The following is a 16,473-nucleotide window of genomic DNA, read 5'->3' as shown; positions in this document are numbered from 1 at the left end:
ATAAGAAAAAAGTAAAGTTATATATATATCGTGAATTTTGAAAGTCGAATAATTATGAAATATCGAATAAAACAACGAAAATTGCAACTTTCAGATTTCTTTAGTAGAACCCAAAGCAACTAACTTCACTAACCAGCAAATGTTTATTTGTTATTCAAATAAAATGTTCAATTCTATGTTTCTCTTGCAATAGAAAGAGGGTTTTGTTTAACTTCTTCTCTGATAATCCCGAGTAAACTGGGGTATGTATATAATGCAAATACTTATTATCCCGAAAAAACTCGGGCGTAGCAGAATTTGTCAGTACGTTTGGTTTTATCACTTTTTTACTCGGACGGAAGCAAAAAAATGAATAATTATAATAAAATAATAATCTGCTGTGATTGGAAGTTTGCCAAGTTTTGTTTGGGAGCTATGCTGTTGGATTGTGGGACTGCAAACGTGTTTTGTGCAATTGCATATATGATGGTTGCTGAATTTACATAAAAAAAAGAAGAAAAAAAAATGATGCATCATTCCATTGGTATTTGGAAAGTTTGTGTTGTCTCTTGTTTTAAAAACTATCATACAGAGACTAATATTAAACCTTTTTCATTTTCCCGAGATAACTCAGAATAGTAAATTGATGGTAAATTAAATGTTTTTTACACATAAAAAATTGAAAGTTCAACTTAAAATTTTTATATTATTTTTTGTTTTAGTTCCATGTATTTATTAATGGAATAAAAAAATATTATGATGTTTTGCAATTTTTTTTCTTCAAAAAAAATTGAGAAGGGAAATGGGTAATTCGAAGATCACATTTCTTGCTTTCCATAAGCAGAATGTCCTTAAGGACATTCTGCTCGAGGAAAAAAATCGAGGGAAATCAAGGAAAAAAAAACTAAGCTTTCAGATAAAAATAGAACAACAACTTCGCAATCTATTCGGATCATCAGATATATTCCGATTAAAAAGGGTCAGATAATCAAGGTTCTATTGTACAGGAAATATATTTGCAATTTTCTTAGCGTCGTATAAAAAAATAAATAATAAATTGTTAGAGAATTATGACACCTAATATATCTGATATCTGATTTTGGAATGAGACATCTGATATATTTGGTTACAAGGACATTTAAATTAATTAATTAATTATATTTAGTTCTAATATTAAATTTTTTTTTAAATAATGAAATAAAGGCTCAAACGGAGATTATTTGTTGTCGCTTAGTGTCAAAAAATTATTGAATATTACTTATTAATATCCTATATGATTCTTCGACCAATACTATTTAATTCCCAGCGCCATCATCACTCCTATTAGCGTATTACGACATTGCCAGGTGTGATTTCTTAAGCAGTTTTAATCCAGATGATTTGCTCTTGCACCCTTAGAAGTTATTGTTGAAGTCAACATTTATGCAACCCCCTGTAATATATAACGTTTTAAAAATTGTACATTTTGACAACAAGAAAATAAAATAAAATTATCAATAAAAAATTGTAGAAAGAGCGATTGCAGATTTAAAATCAGGGACGTGAAAATATCCAAGATCCGTACAAAAGAAACTCGTTAAAAGTCGTTAAAAGAAACTTTGTTCTCCAACTTGTTCGTATATATTACGGTACTCACGAATGCCTTATTTTTTTTCAATAAAATATTAATGATAAAACAATTAAATTACACTCTTCACCACAGAAACCAAACATGCAAGCAAAATGCTAATATTGGTGCCTTATGAAAAAAATAAGAATGCCTTTACTTAAAATTTGTGTTTTTCTTAATGTGTATAAATTATAAGATTTCTAATAAATTTCAAAGTGATTGAGTGCTATGCTAATAAAAAAATCTAGTTTGGAACTATTTTTTTTATATAATACCAGGCCCCGCTCACCGATCCTCGCAATTAGTTCTAATTAATAATTATTTTTCTTAAGCGTCAATATTTTCCACAATCACGCATAACACTTTGCTTTCAAAATACACAATTTATGTAATTTTATATAGAAAAATATGAAACTTTAAACCAAGTCGGTTAAATAGTTCCAGAGAAATCGAAATTTAAATATCTGAATTTGTTGAAAAAAAATTCGATTTCTCTTGTTTTTGTTTAGATTTTGTATTTTTCCATTAAAATTACATTATTTAAAATGATCTAAAAATTTGAAAATCTTACAATTCAAATTTTTTTGATTATTAATAAATAAAAATTATAGTAATTATTAAAAATTATTTTCTATAGAATTTTCTTCAGATACACGAATATTATGATTGTATGCAAAAATTGACTGCAAAATTGCTTCTAATTCGCTTAAAAAAGATAAGAAAAAAGTAAAGTTAACATAAAGGGTTCCAAACTTTCGACTGCTTGTCTGACAAAACTAGTGAGATTACTTTTTCCAGATTGCGGTTGCCCCCTATATATGATGGCAGTCAAAAATCATAATCCAGTCGAACAAAAGGTTTGCTTATTAAGAGAAAGTACATTTTCATGTCTGACTTGATAATTTAAAATACTGCGGCACTAACTATTTGCAAATTTGAGGCCACCTCTCGAAACGTTAAGATTGAGATTTAGTACGTGAACATCCAATTATTAGATCAACAGTTATTTGAGGCTAAAGCTCCTGTTTTTATAGCTTTTGCTCAAAAACAAATTAAAACCCAAAACAGTGACGATGACCCCTATGGTTTTAAAACATAAATACGAAGTTGTTTTTTTTTTTTTTTTTTTTTTTTTTTTTTNTTGTTGAGAAACCAATGACATTTTAAGGGATAAGTGGGAAGAAATGATAGGAAAAAAGTGAACAGTTTATTTAAATAAACAAACTGCTCTACTCTTTTGTTTTCGCGAGGTCGCATGTCGAATGTAGACCACTCTACAGAGTAAGGCATTGCCCTGGGTGCACCACAAGAAGGTAGGTCTACGTAGTACCCCTTTTAAGGGAGAAGTTCAAGCTTTATTTATTGCATTGAAGAAACTATTATCTATTCACTATAAGTTTGAAAAAGTTGTTTCACCATCAGATTCCCAGGCTGCAATTAGTTCCTAAGAAAACATCTTATTGGATAAGGTACACCAAGCATGGTACAAAATGCAACATATGCAGAGGTGCCGCATATCTGAAAAGCTCAAGCAAGAAGAAGAGAAGAGAAGGTACACCAATGCCGGGAGCTCATCAGGCTTCTAGTACAGAGGAACAAAAGCGTCCAGTGGATTCCCAGTCATTGTGGCATTAGCGGTAACGAGCAGGCTGACTTTCTTTCTCGAAAGAGCACTCAGTTGATTCAACCAAATTGCTCTGGACTGTCCTACCACTCCATTTAACTATATTTAAAATACATATTGAAAATGAATGCATCTTCTTGGCTACGCACATACAACACAACGCCATCATTCCAGGTGCCCACGTGCACAGCTACAGATAAAAGTGTGAAGTGTCCTCTTGGCGGACAGGTACGAATTTAGTTCAAGTTCTTCGTGGCTACGAGATAGTATTGAGAATAAAAACTGGAGTGAGGCAGATTTAGAGGCAATACCAGATGCTGTAGCCCTCTTTTGTCTCTTAACACTATGCGGTCCGCATATATTTAGTGATAAGTTTACCATGTAACCGGTTCCGTGTAACTTGCTTCGCTTTGTAAAATAGTATTTTCTAGTGGTAGCGAAATTTAAGTTACTTTTAGTTTAGTATTTTTCATTATAAGTAATTTTTTCACCACTAAATATCAGAAATTATAAGTATGATATAAAATGCAACGGTAAAGCATCAAACTACTGGTTATTATATTAAAAAGTAGGCGTAACTATCTTTCTTTAACGAATTTTACTATATAATTTGCTACCACTTTATTAAAACTATTCCAGAAAGCGGAGCAGTTGGCATCTCTGTACTCTATTGTCCCTTGACAAAATGTCACATGAATATCAGGTTGCAAAGCGCAAAATCTATGTGCTGTCACCGGCCACTAACGTTTGGCTTGGACATGACACCAACGTGTTGTCACCGGCTGTTAGTGTATGGCTTGCGTATGGCACCAACGTGTTGTCACCGGCAGCTAACGTTTGGTTTTCACGTGACAACACGTTGGTGTCACCGGACATGAAAGTGTTAATAGGTCACGATTGCCTGGGAAAGCACTTGTATCTCATACATATCTATGACCATCCCGATTGTCGACTATGTCATTCTAAAGAATTTATGAACCGATAACATCTCCACCGCTGTAGGTCACTCCACGGACTTGACTCCGAGACTGCTAAATATTGCCGTACGAGAGAGCTAATGGGGAAATGACTTCAGTCTTTCTTTTACTTCTTGTGTTTCCTTCTGATGGTTATTTTTCTTCTTTGTTGTATTTGATTAATTTTCCCACCATTGGAAATAAAAAAAAACATTTTGTTTTTCATTGTGCTTATTAATTTACGCAGATAACCTAATAATTTAAACTAACTTTTTATTTATACATGTTAGTTACAATAAAGGACTTAAAACTGTTGCCTCCAAACACTGAAATTTATAATTTTGAATACAGGAAACTTCTAGAAGATATTTTTTTAAATGAATATAAAACAAGGTTTATTGTATAGGGTAAACTAACCAGTTTGCTCGCCTTTTAAAAAATCATATTAACTTCAAAATTCGTAATTTTAGTTAAATGACAGTGTCAGCATATTTGTTACTAATTGCAAATTATGTAAAAAAATTGTAGAGAAATTCCATAATATTGTTTTAAAGTTTTGGAGGTTCAAATAAAAGTAGTAAGAAGACCAAGTGAAGGAACAGCTCTTACCAGTGAATGAACACCCAGTAAAGGAACACTTAATTTTGGTTATTTTTTAATGCTTTTATGAATTATTGAGACATACAAATATTTAAAAACAAGCCTATGCTTGAAATTATAACATATAAATACTTGGAAAATTTTAACTTTTTTTTTGTAATCAGGAATTGAAAATTAAAGTGTCAACATATTAACACATACTGTTCATTCACTGGGAAATCTATGCCCAGTAAAGGAACATGCCTGTTCCCTCACTGGTTGAAAGTTGTTTTTCATATTTTTAGCATACTTTTGATGCGGAACATCACTAAAGGTACAAGAAAATTAAAATTTATCTTTCATTTTCACTAACTTAGAAAAAAAAACTGTAAAAGAGTACTTGTTTCTTCACTGGTTTTTCATCGTTTGGTGATCCAGTGAATAAACACACCCTTATCTCAGCAATTTATTATGCTATGTTGCTTTAAAAAAAGTAAAACGTAACTTCAATAACTATATTTTGAATTGTCTTTTTCACTGTGAGAAAAATAAAACTATTACATGCAATTAATTCCATTTCAAACATATAAATACAAACACTCACCTTATAATTTTTTCAAAGAAACAAGGTTTTGCAGAAATAATAACAAATTCAAAAATGTTTCCAGATAAGTCTATTTGACCAGGTAATCCAAAACATTGCTGGATGACTTCCTATTGTTTGGCAGTAAGCTATTGTTACCAATCAATCTAAAGAAAAATTTNCAAACACTGAAATTTATAATTTTGAATACAGGAAACTTCTAGAAGATATTTTTTTAAATGAATATAAAACAAGTTTTAATGTATATTTAACTTGAATAATACGTTTAGAAATCACTAGTTTAGCAGGATGCTTATGTGGCATATTTTAATATCTTCATTTTAAAAAGAGCATGCTTACCTAACTGGACTAAAATGAATAATCTAACGTGTAAATGTAGTGCTCTATTTGCGAAACAATTTGAAACAAACTACGGAAGCAGTGGAAGGTCAGCAGAAGAGGCTTCCCATTTTCTTAGGGCAATTAAACTCTAAATGATCGACTTATAAATGAAGTATACGAGGACAATTGTGAGCGTATCAATAATATATTATTTTGGAAATATTTAAGAAGAAAGATGAAATTCAACAATCTTAACAACAACAATCTTACAAATTCAACAATCTTAAGTTTTATGTCAGACAGTTGAGTCAGACAGTCCGATTCCTAGAGCACTACCTAGTTCTCAATTTGTTTCTGGTGTATAAACGTAGACTGGAAATGAAACAAAGAAGCCGAATTATGGATTTTTTTGAAATGAATGTTTAAAAAGAACTGCCCCAAATTGGTTATACCAGGGAACCATATTTTCTTATATACGTATATAGATATTTTATTTTGATTCGACACAATGGGAAATACTTATGCAGTTTTTCATAAAAACATGTATTTTTTTATAATTTGTTCAAGATATCCTTTGTTTTTCATCATCAGTTTTCATAAGATATCATCAGTTTTACTTTAGATAATTCCATAAAGGCAATCGAAATATTAAATAAACAATGGATTATTGGAACGAAGTACAAATACAGGTTTAAAAAATTATTACTGGTTAAAAAAAAAGCCCTCTCAGAATTAACCCATGAAATCAAAAATTTCACGAATACCATTTGGGAACCTTATTTCATGTGTATTATATATAATGTAAAACATTTGTGCTCAAAAAACAAATGTCAAAAAAAGTCAAAAAACGGATGCAATTTTTTTTCGCGCAGAAAATGAAACAAACTGAGCTATAAATAGGACAAAATTGAAAGGATGCAGGAGAATAGCTCCTATAAGCAAACTACTCGCCATATTTGTTTTACTTTTATATCATGCCCTACCAACCAGGCTATCCTGGTTGGGGCATGGGGTCCATGCCAAGAGGTTGTGAGTTCGATCCCCGCTGGGGGAAAACTCCCCGTGTAGTAAATGGTGATAGATGCACGTTAAATCTGTAGGGTCACAAAGTCCTCCAAATACATAAAACAAATCAATACCTCTGGGGAAAGCCATGATGGCTCAGGGGATAGAGCATTCGCCCTCCAATGAGAAGAACCGGGTTCGAATCGCAGCGATGACTGGTAGATACGAGCGGTCGTATTCTTGGTCATAGATGGAGTCACTGAAGAACAAGAAACGCACCCTCTGCATTAAATTTGCTTGGTTTCGCCAAACAGGTTTGCTGATATTGGCAAGTTATATTAGAAACAACAACAACATTTATATAATGCAGTCACATGTGCAGCATAACTAGCTTAGTCGGTTAGAGAGTCAAACTCAAACGCGAAGGTTTTAGTTTCAATCCTCCTTCATGGGCCAGTGTTGCAACTGTGATGAAGTGCTATGTTTTTGACAGTTTCCGTTATTGTGGTTTAACTATGCAATATTTTACGGATGAATTAAATAGTTAGCATCCATAATTATGTAATTAGGTTAATTAAGCTTTTGTAGATTAAACACTATAAATACAATTATGGTCAGTACTAAATATACAAAGATGAGTAAATATTGAGAAAAAATAAAAGGTAATAATAAAAAAAAATTGACGAATCCACTAAAACAAAAAAATATGAAATAAAATAATTTAAAAACACTAAAAAACTGAAAAAGGTAACATCTTTCCCATGCTTCTGCTCGAAAAAAGTGGGAAATAAAATTCTATATGTAACTGTTCTATATGTTCTATATGTAACTTTATGTAGTTGATAAGATCTCAGTTAATTTTCCATAACATTTTGTTTACATTAAAATTTTTTATATATATTTTAATGTATCATTTATATTATATTTCTTTAAATATTTCTTGTTTTTACAATAATGTGTTACAAGTATTTATTTTGAAATATTTAAAGAACAAATAATTAGTCGGCAGTTTTCGAATAACACTAATAAAATCTAATAACCATCACTGACATTCTTCTTATTAATTTTTATAGGTCATGCCCATTATTTTATTCATTACTTCTTCGTAAAAAAACATATAATTTTTTTTAGCTATTTATTTAATTATTATTATCTACATATTTTTCTTAGTAGTTTTGATGTGCATTGCTTCTAGTGTGAAAGAAAATAGGTTTGCCATGTGATTTAAGATAGTGTAAAAATAATTTTCAAAGGTTTATAAAATTTTAAAATATGTTTCAGTTTCTTGAAATTGACGAGTTTAGGTTTCGAAATGTCCATCTCATATAATATCACAGTTGCAACATTGTTTGGCAATTAATATTATTATTTTCATAGTCTAAACCCTTAAAAATGTATCTGATTAATCATTAATCAAAATTAAGTAATATTAACTTAGTAATATAATTAGGAATTTGAGAGAAAACAAAAATTGTCTCATTTTATTAATTGTCTCTTTACTCTATGACAGGGGTTTCCAACTTACATGAAGCCGGGGGCCACAATTAAAAACACAAATCAAATGGCTGACCACAATTTTATCAAAATTTTATGCAGGACTCTTTTATGTTTACAGGAACATTAAATATCACTGTCAAGTTTTTACCAAGTTGTGCAAAACAAAAGTATTGAATTACAAATTGAAATAAGAAGTAGATTTTCAAGAATATCAAATTGCATATTAAAAAAATTCGGGCTACAATAACTTTAATGTGCACCTATGTATTAAACAATTAATGTGCAACAGATGCGTAATTGTTAAGATATAAAACTTTGAAAAGGCTGGTATTAAAACGTACATAGTAGCACACAAAATGTTAAATGAAAAAATTGGGTTTGTCTGCTGCAACCACCAGAGAATAGATATTTACATTTTAAATTTACAAATGTGTGTGTAAATATTTTCGTCCAAAATGAGTGGTTTCAAAAAGTTAAATCGGAGAATTTCCTCTAGAAAATTTCTGATACACACATGCTAAATTATGTTCACAAAATACAGAAAAATGAAATAAGGAACAGCAACATGCACGATTATTTTTGTAATTGAATAAATATTTTCTTGGATGCAAAACCTGATAAATAAATTTTTTTTGCAACGTTGGTATGTTAAATTTCACAAAAACGAAGAAATTAGGTTTTTATTAACGAGAAAAGTATTTTAAACCCATACAGATTTTTTANTTTCAAAGGTTTATAAAATTTTAAATTATGTTTCAGTTTCTTGAAATTAACGAGTTTAGGTTTCGAAATGTCCATCTCATACAATATCACAGTTGCAACATTGTTTGGCAATTAATATTATTATTTTTATAGTCTAAACCCTTAAAAATGTATCTGATTAATCATTAATCAAAATTAAGTAATATTAACTTAGTAATATAATTAGGAATTTGAGAGAAAACAAAAATTGTCTCATTTTATTAATTGTCTCTTTACTCTATGACAGGGGTTTCCAACTTACATTAGGCCGGGGGCCACAGTTAAAAACACAAATCAAATGGCTGACCACAACTTTATCAAAATTTTATGTAGGACTCTTTTATGTTCAAAGGAATATTAAATATCACTTTCAAATTTTTACCAAGTTGTGCAAAACAAAAGTATTGAATTACAAATTGAAATAAGAAGTAGATTTTAAAAAATTTCAAACTGCATATTAAAAAAATTCGGGCTACAATAACTTTAATGTGCGCCTATGTATTAAACAATTAATGAGCAACAGATGCGTAATTGTTAAGACATAAAACTTTGAAAAGGCTGGTATTAAAACTTACATAGTAACACACAAAATGTTCAATGAAAATATTGTCTGCTGCAACCGCCAGAGAATAGATATTTACATTTTAAATTTAAAATTTACAAATGTGTGTGTAAATATTTTCGTCCAAAATGAGTGGTTTCAAAAAATTGAATCGGAGAATTTCCTCCAGAAAATTTCTGATGCACACATGCTAATTTATATTCACAAAATACAGAAAAATGAAATAAGGAACAGCAACATGCACGATTATTTTTGTATTTGAATAAATATTTTCTTGGGTGCAAAACCTGATAAATAAATTTTTTTGCACCGTTGATATGTTAAATTTCACAAAAACGAAGAAATTAGGTTTTTATTAACGAGAAAAGTATTTTAAACCCATACAGATTTTTTACGAAAATTGTCCGTAAAAAAATTACAACTAATATATTTTAGTTTGTGGGCCACAAAAAAAAGCTTCGCAGGCCGGATGCGGCCCCTGGGCCGTCAGTTGGAAACCACTGCTCTATGATAAACAAATTTATGCCAATTCAAAAGTTAAATTATGGTTTCAAAATTGTGAAAAATGTTCTTGTGCAAAAATTTTTAATTTATTTTAAGGCTGAAAATTAAACAGAAATATAGTTACTAATCTATTATTTAGTTATATTTAGTTAACAGCAAAATCAGCATTTAGTGAGTTACAAAATTAAATATTATGTTAAAAGTTAAATTATTTAATTAAATAATGAAATAACTCTCCAAGGCAGATTTTATAACATTGCTTCAAAAATTTTTCTCGCTTAAGCAATATACAGAAAGAAATTATTCAAGTTATTGCAAAATTAAATATTATGTTTAAGCACAAATGTTTAATTAAACTGAAAAAATAATTTTTATAGAAAACTTTAACATTGTTTCAAAACTTTATCTAGCTTACAATATACAAATATTTAAAATATTTAGTTTACTGTAAGATTAAATGTATGTTAAAGTTCTAATGTTTAATTTAAGGGCAAAATAAATCTCCAATTCAGATTTAGCATTTATGTTTCACAAACTTACCTTGCATTGGCATTTTTGGATACTGAAAATAATGCATAATTTAATTTACAATAATATTATTATACATAATTATTATTTCCTTTAATGGAAAAAGAATCTTGAATTCTACATGTGACTCATAATCGTCAATAAACCGATCAAGTTGTTGCATTGTCAAAAAATGTTACATAGTTATATAATCACTTATTCGTAACTGCTAATTTAATTAAAGAAACAAGTATTCATCGTATCACGATTTACATTTTATCATGGAATCATAAAGTTGAACAGATCAGTTCTTGACCTTGATGAAAAATAAAGAATCTAAAGTAACGATTGTTCCTTTTTTCTTAAATATTTAAACAGATTCAATAAAAGATTGTTGAAAATTTAAGACATGCTCATTGAAAAGTCTATTATTGTATTTCATAAATTATTAAAGGAAAAATTGTTTCGTTCAGGCAAAACGATAGTGAACAATACTGTGAAGTTGAGTCTTATGACCTAATTAATTTTTCAGTGGTTTTATGACGTCACGACGTAATTGTCTGAAAAATATCAGATCATGTGCTGTTGTTAAAAGAAACTGTTAAATCACAAGTTTCGAATAATATTATGCATATTAATTTGAAAGATAATAAAATATTGCATATCCGATACCATATTGAGTATTTGTATGATATAGAGTAAGTCTAGGATAGATGGCCGTAGGGGTGAGATGTCAAATTTAAATATCTCTAATATTATCTCATATATTGCAGCAGTTACAGTTTCGCAGAAAGCAGTTTAACTTGCCTATCAATTTGGACAAAGCTTTATGGGATATCAAAAAGTATGTAAAATTTTAAATTATAATAATGAAATATAATTTTCAATATTTTAATTTTTCGTGAATTAGTAATTCTGTTGCTTTACAACGCGTAGATTGTAGTTTTTTCTTCTTCAACTAACTTGTTATTTAAACTGGAATTCAATACATATATATTTTGATGAATATTGTAATTAATTAAGGTATAATAAGGTAATAAAATTAATATTAAGGTAATAAAACACAAAAACTATGCTCTGAACTTAAGTATTCCGTAATGTATCATTAGACCAAAAAAAAAAAAAAAACGTTTGNTGATCACCGGTTAGAGATCCCTTGCTGTTATCTAACAGTGGAAGGTTTTAGCGCTTTTCAACTCCATGTAACGCAGGGGTGTCAAACTCGCGGGCCGCATGCGGCCCGAGATGAAAATTTTTGCGGCCCAGTCAATGTATCCGACGCAAAGCAAAGATAAAATAGAAATGTGAATTAGAAAGGAAACTAGCATATAAAATTATAATATGCTTTATTTATAAACTATACGGATCATTTTAAATTGTACGCGCGAAAATGTAAAATTTTAATTGGCTTGTGGTACCTGCCATTCCAGGGATACTGCATCGTATCAAAAATACGCAGAAAAAATTTCAAATCTTAGAACAGAATTTGAAACAAGGTTTAAAGATTTTAATTCCTTGGAAGACAATTTTTTTTTGTTTTCTTCGATTTTCTCAATAAATATAGACTCAATACCCAGTAATATGCAAATGGAAGTGATTGAAATTCAGTGCAACTCAAATTTGAAGGCAAAATTCAATGAAGTGGGTGTGCCTGAAATTTACAAATATTTACCGGCAAGGTTTGAAAATACTTGAAAATGGGCATATGAAATTATTTCCATGCTTGGAAGTACTTATCAGTGCGAGCAATTATTTTCTGTCATGAATGGAAATAAATCTCCTGTCCGAAACCGTATTAATAACGCTCATGTTCGGTCAATTTTGAAAGTAGTCTCAGCCAATAAAATTTCTCCCGAAATAGGAAAGATAGTAGTAGAGAAGAGATGACAAGCATCAAACAATAATTTTACTTTATATATGTTTATTATAATGTACTATTCAAAATAAAAATATTTGTTTCTATGAACACTGGTTTTTTTTTCTTTTTTTGCGGCCCACCTAAAGTTAAGCATTGTTTATTTGGCCCAAGTTAGCTTTTTAGTTTGACACCCCTGATGTAACGTAAATGCTGGTTAGTTAGAAAAAAAGTCCTTGAGGAGGGCAAATTTCTCGCAATAATTGATCCAAGAGTTTTCTTGCCTTCTGGATGGGGCTCAAAATTGCAAAGCTATGGAGGTGAACACTAGTGGCTGTAGACCAAAATTTGGGTCGGCTGTTCAATGACTATTAAAAAACAAAAAAGGAAATTAAAAAAGAAATGAAATATACAAGCAAAAGACATTACGTATTAAGAATTTTTGGGCATACAGTACTGTAAATCAAATTAGGAGGGAGGAAAACTGAGAAAAAAGAATATGTCACTGTGTCATGGACTCATGGTTTAAAACAAGGCCCCAAGGGAGAAATGTTGGAATAACTATAATAAATCTAAATAAACCATCGACTTTTCATCTGCTTTCTTAATTAATTCTACAAATTTTGTAAGGAATTATAATCTATAATAATAGTCTGTATTACTTTATATATTCTCTATTTTTATAAGTTAAACGCTATACAATATTTATTATATTTTTTGTAGACCCATAAAAAAATGTTGTTTTTTAAAAAAAATTAATTCTTCTACTTTAACTTCAATCGTAAAAGTAAGACATCATAATTTCATTTCGTTTTTTTCTTCGAATTTTAGATCTGAAGGAAATTAAGGTGTAAAAGTTAGTTACATTTTTTCATAAAAGTGTTCGTATTCAAATATGCTTTCATTAAACTATTGTAAAAATCTCAGAGTCATTATTCAATTATTAAATAATTTAAAAAAAGCTGTATAGAAAAAAGTAGCATAGAGATACTTTTTCGCAGAAATCAGAATAACCTAGACGCACCCTCCTGTATATCAAATAAAAGTTATGAATGATATTTTATATATTAAATGTATATGAATGATATTTTCATTGAAAATAGTTCATAGGTTTACATTTTAAACTTATGTTTGAATTTTTTTTATTTAATATTAAAATGTTATCCTTAATTGTTTGTATCGTATTTTTTCAGATCCCATAAATATGATAAAATCCATTAATGAGAAAATTAAGGAATTTTTTCAGGAACGAAATCAAGGATTTAAAAACAGGTATTTAAATGTTTGTATACACGTATTAGAATTACAGATGACCGGGAGAGCCTCGTTGGCAATGGTGACTGGTGCACGTTAAATCTGTCGGGTCTCAAAGTTCTTCATGTTCCCATAACAAATCATACCTCTGGTGGTACTGAGTCGGAGATTGATCGTTCTCTGGTTCAGGTCAAAATTACGATCTGTGGATGAATGAACGGAAGTATGAATGGGTCCGTCCTATAAGTAGGTGTGACGTATGGGTGTGGCAGAAGTTGAATTCTTGGCTATAAATAGCTCCACTGGAAAACAAGAACAATCGCAAGTCTTCTGCTTAATGGCTGATGACAACATTATCAAAATTACAGATGACTATTTTTTATGTGACATTTTTCAAGCTTTATAAGCCAAACACTATTTACTTATCGTAAAAAGCGTTTTAAGGAGACAAAAAGGACGTTAACTGAAAAAAAAAATTATACAATTTTGAATGTTAACTCCATTTAGATCTCGACACGTAGAAGAGAAGAAAAAGAAAGAAAAGCATTAGAGCAAAACGTTTTCTATTTTCTTTCCTTTTTCATTATTTATTTATTGTTACTTATTTATTTACTTATTACATTACTTATTTATTTATTGTTACAAATGCTTATGACGACTTGTGTGCTCATTACAAAGATGGGTTCAAAATCTTCGTCAAATTGAAAAACGGATAGCGTAAATTAGAGAAAGACATCATGAAGTTACATCCAGGTTTACAGCAAGATTTAAACTCTAATCATTCATGCCAAAGAGTTTAGAAAATCGGCATAACCATTCGCCTCTGTCCAGACCTTACGGATTCCTCCATACTTTTTGACTTATCAATACAAATTTGGGGGAACATAACATTTATCCAGGTATCAAATTCTCCTAGTAAAATAAATAAAGTAAAAAAATAATTAAAAAAGTTATAAAAGATTGATGGCAATTTTCGCCTAATTTTGAACGAAACGAGATCTTTTAACTACCACGTTATGTAAACAAAATATTCATTTCTTACGTAGATTAAACTTAAATTAAAAGGTGAGAAGTTTGTTTGAAAGTTTTAAGTAAATCGGCTGTATAATATTATACCATTTTTAATTCTTTATAAAAGCGTAAGATCGGGCATATNAGGAGTTTCAGTGTCATAGTGTAATAACTGTGATTATTACATCATCCACCATCATGTAATACTTTAAGAGATTTCATCATCCTTTTTGTCATTGAGAGGCGCCAGCGAGTCCAGATGGGGAAATCCCGAATTTATAATTAACTCTCTCTCTTCGATAGAACAATCTAATTTCTTATACACATGCGATTTGGTGATACTGCGAGAAGGCAGCTCTAACCAATCATGTCATTGTAATTTCCTTTTTATTTCTATTAAATGTTAAGTTTGATTGTTAAATCATCGTCGTTATTTCATCTTATGCTGCATAAACTCCTACATTGCGTATATATATATATATATGGGTGATTCTCACGAAATATGACAATTCACTATCCCTTGCTCCAAGATCTAATACTATAATACTAAAAGAACTTTATTTTAAAATAATTAATAAATTGCATTGCTGTTAGCATTTTAAAATGACTTTGCACTAGCATTGACTGTTTTGTACAGTTAAAAAATTTAATTGAACTTCAAAATGTCATTTTCCTGGCATGTCCCAAGCAATGTTTCCAATAATAACTAACTTCAAAACTTCCCATAGATTTTTCGATATCCAATTTTTTTATCTCAACCGGTGTAAGCATTTCTAGAATATGCGCAGAGGGTATTATTTACAAAAACTTCGCTTAAAATAATTTTTTCTGTCAATAATTTGTTTGTCCTAAAAAAATCTGTCATCTTCCTGGCTACTTTTATTTAGTGGTTTATAACCAAAATAGATAACGCCAGCAATCAATATCTTATTTTAATAGATTGATCAAATATCCTCCTATATGAACATGTCTTGTTGTATGAATAAAGAACTAATTTTCCGGTTCAAAATCTATTTCAAAAAATTTTTCAAGATGAGTAGGTTTTTATGTTGTCATTTTTCTGGCTTCTTGAAATCATTAATAACATAAACTACATAGATTTATCTGAGTTATTTTAAGAAATCCTGTTGTTTTCTGCAGAATGTAAACGTCTTAGGTCAAAATATTAAATTAAAGTAAAGTTATATGCTATAAAATGGCGAATTTGTCACTATCCTGGCTGTCATTTTGCTTGCTTAAGAATTCCGGGACATTGAATTGTTACCTTAAATTTCTTTTTAAACTGCTAATACTGTAAGGAGGGAAAGCAAATATTAGCCTAATACAAAGTTTATGTATGATTGTAATATGGTTGGATGTATTCAAAGTTATTTATTTATTTAATGGTTGATTATTATACACAATTTTATTCTGCACACATAAGCAACAAAAAAAAATTTGATTCTTTCCACAGTGGATAAAAAAGAATTATTTTAAGCAATTTATGGTCCATCTAACATAAAGGCTTAAGTTGAGTTACTTACTATTAACTTAAAATGACTGTTTTTTAAACTTCTAAGCTAATATGTCATTTTCCTGGCATTCAAGATTTGGTAAATTTCATTTTTTTTTTCTCGAGCAAATGTCAATAAACTACACTGCTGTCTGTCAGATATTAATGTATGTAACTAAAGAAGTATACAAAAAAAATTAAATTATTTTGAAGACCTTAAATTTGAAGAAATTTTTTGGTCCGAATTGTCATGTTTAAAAAGAATCACCCATATACCAGTACTTCGAACAAATGGCTTTTACATCATTAATGCAGAAAAAATATTTTGCTGGTATGCATTATCTAACAGCATGAAATCTGTGTTACTTTAAAA

General features: G+C 29.6%; 1 protein-coding gene across 1 annotated transcript in view; it reads left to right on the top strand.

The window, feature by feature from the left end:
* Positions 1–11,192: 11,192 nt before the first annotated feature.
* Positions 11,193–16,473, top strand: part of LOC107455516 (fatty-acid amide hydrolase 2-A-like) — a 33,047-nt gene continuing 27,766 nt past the window's right edge. The window contains exons 1-2 of the mRNA XM_043050736.2: positions 11,193–11,332; positions 13,537–13,615. Of these exons, the coding sequence (XP_042906670.1) occupies positions 13,548–13,615 (68 nt within the window). The 5' untranslated portion in view covers positions 11,193–11,332; positions 13,537–13,547. The remainder of the gene's footprint in view (positions 11,333–13,536; positions 13,616–16,473) is intronic.

Source organism: Parasteatoda tepidariorum, chromosome 9 (assembly GCF_043381705.1).
Source record: "Parasteatoda tepidariorum isolate YZ-2023 chromosome 9, CAS_Ptep_4.0, whole genome shotgun sequence".
Lineage (NCBI taxonomy): Eukaryota > Metazoa > Arthropoda > Arachnida > Araneae > Theridiidae > Parasteatoda > Parasteatoda tepidariorum.
This window is presented reverse-complemented; position numbering and strand designations above follow the sequence as displayed.